General features: G+C 38.7%; 1 protein-coding gene across 1 annotated transcript; it reads left to right on the top strand.

Annotated features, from left to right (window-relative positions):
- Positions 1-2,195: 2,195 nt before the first annotated feature.
- Positions 2,196-2,810, top strand: LOC139193401 (secreted RxLR effector protein 161-like). The gene has a single exon (XM_070816398.1). The coding sequence runs from the start codon at positions 2,196-2,198 to the stop codon at positions 2,808-2,810; it is 615 nt and encodes a 204-aa protein (XP_070672499.1).
- Positions 2,811-4,765: the final 1,955 nt, after the last annotated feature.

Genomic DNA, 4,765 nt, shown 5'->3' with positions numbered 1-4,765 from the left:
GGACAAGATATGATACGTCGTATCCTTAAAGCATCTCATGGGCATCACTTGAAATCTTATCCCGGCCATCCGCTTTGCAAAGCATGTTCCTTGGGGAAGTTGAAGATTCAACCCTCAATTACAAAGATTATTCATGACCCTCCTAAGTTTCCTCAAAGGATTCAAGGGGATATTTGTGGACCTATCCAACCAACATGCGGACCATTTAAATACTTCATGGTGTTGGTTGATGCATCGACATGATGGTCACATGTTTGCTTTTTGTCCACACGCAATGCTGCATTTGCGAAACTCTTGGCACAAATTATTAAGCTTAGGGCTCACCACCCTGATTATCCAATTAAGGCGATTCGATTGGATAAGCTGGAGAGTTTAGGTCACAAACTTTTAACGATTATTGCATGTCTGTTGGGATTGAAGTTGAACATCTTGTACCCCATGTTCACACCCAAAATGGCCTGGCAGAAGCTTTCATAAAGCGCCTTCAAACGATAGCTTAGACTTTGGTGATGAGAACCAATTTGATGGTATCTACCTGGGGTAACGTAATATTGCACGTAGTTATGTTGGTCCGCCCGAGGCCCACCGCTACCTAACCACATTCACCATTATAGTTGGTTATTGGATACGAGCCCGACGTCTCGTATTTACATGTGTTTGGGTGCGCAATCTATTTGCCAATAGCGTCGCCATTACGTACTAAATTGGGTCCTCAGAGAAAAATGGGAATCTATGTCAGTTATGATTTGCCATCCATTATTTGCTACATAGAGCCCTTGACAGGAGATCTCTTTACTGCTTGTTTTGCTGATTATCACTTTGATGAGGCAGTTTTCCAGTCGTTAGAGGGAGTTAAGATCACGAACGTTCTTGTAGAATGCCGCGAATTGTCGTGGATTACTCCTACTATGTCTCATTTAGATCCCCGCATGCCTCAGTTTGAAATTGAAGTGCGACGCATTCTAGATATTCAGAGCATTGCTCAAAGTATGCCAAATGCTTTTACTGATCTAGCGAAGGTGACAAGATCACATATACCCGCTACAAATGCACCTGCAAGGATGGAAGTACCGATCGTACGTCGTAACACCGTTGTGGAATGGTTCACAACCCCGGAAGAGGAAAATAACATAAACTAATGAACCTAGTCTGAATCTGACTAATGCTTACTCATCCGCTCCAACGCATGAGGTTATTCTAGATTATGGTGATGCTTCAGATGAAACATGCCGGCCGCCTGAGAATCGTGAGATTTCAATCCATTATGCCATATTGGATGAGGTTTGGAATTAGAATGAGATGATTGTTGACTATGTATTTACGTATACCATTGCTTCCGACATCATGCTTAGCGATGACATTGAACCACGCTCTGTTGATGAATGTCGACGTAGAACGGATTAGTCAAACTGGAAACAAGCAATCCAGGTCGAACTCGATTCGTTCATGAAATGAAAGGTGTTTGGGCCTGTAGCTCTTACTCCACCACATGTGAAGCCCGTGGACTACAAGTGGGTTTTCGTGAGGAAGCGTAATGAGAAGAATGAAATAGTGAGATACAAAGCACACCTCGTAGTGAAATGCTTCTCTCAACACCCTAGGATTGATTATGAGGAGACGTATTTCCTCGTAATGGACGTCATAACATTTCGCTACCTTATCAGTTTGGTAGTTTTCGAAAAACTGAATATGCAGCTTATGGACGTGGTAACCCTGTATCTTTTTGGGTATCTAGATACGGAAATGTACATGAAAGTTCCAGAAGGACTTCCATTGATTGGTTCAAATAGTTCTAGACCATGGAGCACTCTCTCGATTAGATTGAAGAGGTCACTTTACGGATTGAAACAATCTAGGCGGATGTGGTATAACCATCAGAGTAATATTTGACAAGTCAAGGTTATGTGAACAACAAACTATGCCCATGCGTGTTCATTAAGAAGTCACATATCGGATTTGCGATCGTTGCAGTTTATGTTAACGGCATGAACCTTATTGGAACTCCCACAGAGTTTGAGGAAATTGCCACGCACTTGAAATTGAAATTTGAGATGAAAGATCTTAGGAAAACTTGATATTATCTTGGCCTGAAGATCAAGCATTGTTCGGATGGAATCTTAGTACATCAATCGAACTACACCTAGAAGGTGTTGCGATGTTTTAATAAGGATAAAGCGAAGCTTGCAAGTACTCCTATGGTCGTTCGGACTCTAGATGCTAAACGAGATCCATTCCGTCCGAACGAGGATAAGAAAGAGATTTTGAAGCCTGAAGTTCCATACCTAAGTGCAATTGGTGCTTTATTGTACTTGGCTCAATGCACTAGACCCGACATCTCCTTCACTGTTAATATGATGTCTAGAGATGACAACGTGTCTATACACAGACACTGGAATGGTGTTAAAGAGATTTTCTGCTACCTTGAAGGTATGATGGATTTGGGCTTGTTCTACACCCACGAATCCTCGAGAGGAGCCGTCGCCCCCCTCGGTCTTCGGGTTGATTCTTGCCTCATTGGTTACGCATATACTGGTTATCTGTTTGACTCTCATAGGGCATGTTCTCAAACGGGTTATGTCTTGACCATTAGAGACATCGCTATATCTTGGAGGTCTACTAAGCAAACGTTAGTTGCGACTTCTTCGAACCATGTTGAGATTCTCGCCTTGAATAAAGCCTTGCGAGAGTACTTTTGGCTGAGAGCAGTTATGGAACATATTAGAAGTACTAGTGGTCTTTCTTCCGTCGTTGACCTTCCTACGACGATCTTTAAAGACAATGCAGCGTGTATCGAGCAGTTAAAGAAATGATACATCAAGGGAGATAACACTAAGAACATAGCGACAAAGTTCTTTTACTCTCACCAGCAATAACAACATTAAAACATTGAAGTCAAGCTAATCCGTTCATAGGACAACGTTGCTGACCTCTTCACGAAGTCACTGCCCAAGTCTACTTTTCAGAAGCTCGTCCAAGGAATCGGTATGCGTAAATTATTTAAGTTGAATCGCTTGTAGTCTTATTCGTAAGTTATGTCTAACCTAGGGGGAGTATCCTAAAGCATACTCACTTGATCTTAATGTAATCTTTTTCCTACGATTATGAGCATTTTTTTCCACTGGGTTTTTGCTACCTAACGAGGGTTTAACGAGGCACCCATCCTGGGATGATTATACTCCGTTGAGTTCACTACTTTCGTCCTGTTTGACGCTTGTTTTAGACATTATGCATACTTCTCACTTTTCTCCTTAGTCTATGGGTTTTCTCCATGCCTTGGGTTTTACCATAGCAAGGTTTTGTGAGTTTTACTACCAATGCATACTTACGTTACTTGTGTTTGAGACTCGCGTTCACCCCTTATGCCGAAGACTTTGTCAATTGTTCTATCTCATATGCTGAAGATCTGATACGACGTTTTGTTTGAGTATTTACACACTTGAGGGGGAGTGTTGCAGTCCTATTAGATTAGGAATGTGATTGTGTAAATCCTAGTATATCTAGAAGTATCTTGTAGTTACCTATTAGGAGTTGATTACATATTGAGAGATGTAATCCTAAAAGGGTAAGGATTCTACCTTTCCTACTACTATAAATAAAGGCATAAGGGGGTGATACAACACACCTCAGAATTAAATCTCCCTCTTTTTCTCTTGTTGCCGCCGGTCCCCTCTCTCTCTATTCCTTAGATTGCTCAGTTAATTAGGCCTACAACACAAATAATGTTATCTACATTAAAGGGAGGGAGTAGGCTTAGCCTTATAATGGGCTAGTAATAATATGGTTCAAATTCATATTTGACAAGAATCGAACCTAAGACCTCTCCCTTACAAGTAAGAAGAATACCAAGTCTAAATTAGTTTTAAACACCTAAAATTTAAAGTTTGTTTATTAAACGTCTGTGCCTATTAGTAATATAGAAATTGTGGAGAATTTCTTTAGGAGATAATCTTGGTTTTTCATTCAAAATATTTATCCAACTATCTCTTTGTTATATTTTATCTTCAAGATAACAAAAATGGTGGATGTGTATATTTTTTAAATGATTATGTATACACTTTATTGAGAGAATTATTTTGTAAACATACTCGTATGTTTATTATTGGTTCTCATAAGATTTGGTTCATATTATCGATCGGTGCGTTTAGTTTTGTACATCTCGTTAATTGGTACGCTTAGTTTTAGTGTTTGGTATGTTTGATTTTAGTTTTTTGGTACATTTCATTTTAATTTTGTACATATCATTGATTGATAACTTAATAATTATCTCTCTTTGTAATGGATTGATTTTTGGTACGTTTAATTTTGTGCATCTGGTTGATGGATACATTTAGTTTTAATGTTTGGTACATTTGATTTTAGTTTTTGGTACGTTCACTTTTAGTTTTTGGGTGTGTATTATTGGTTGATAACTTAATAATTATCTCTCTTTGTTTTGGATTAATAATAATAACTTTGGTTTGAAGAAGGCTAGATTTGTCACTTAGTACTATAGTCTAGTGCTATTCCTCTTTACATGTAAGTGATAGGTCTTAAGTCTAATTCTTGCCAAATGTGAGTTTGAACCATATTATTGTTAGCTCATTTTGAGGTTAAGCTCACCTCCTCCTCCTTAGTGTAGATAATATCGTTTATTAAAAAAAAAAAAAGAGAAAGAAGAAGCTAGATTTAGAAGCCTTGGATATTATTTTTGTAATAAATTGGTGGATTAATGGCAGTTCATGTAATTTTGAATTTTAGAAAGAGTACAATTTAAAAAATGTGGCAT

Source organism: Malus domestica, chromosome 17 (assembly GCF_042453785.1).
Source record: "Malus domestica chromosome 17, GDT2T_hap1".
Classification (NCBI taxonomy): domain Eukaryota; kingdom Viridiplantae; phylum Streptophyta; class Magnoliopsida; order Rosales; family Rosaceae; genus Malus; species Malus domestica.
The sequence above is the reverse complement of the archived record's forward strand: the minus strand, read 5'-3'. Positions and strand labels throughout refer to the sequence as shown.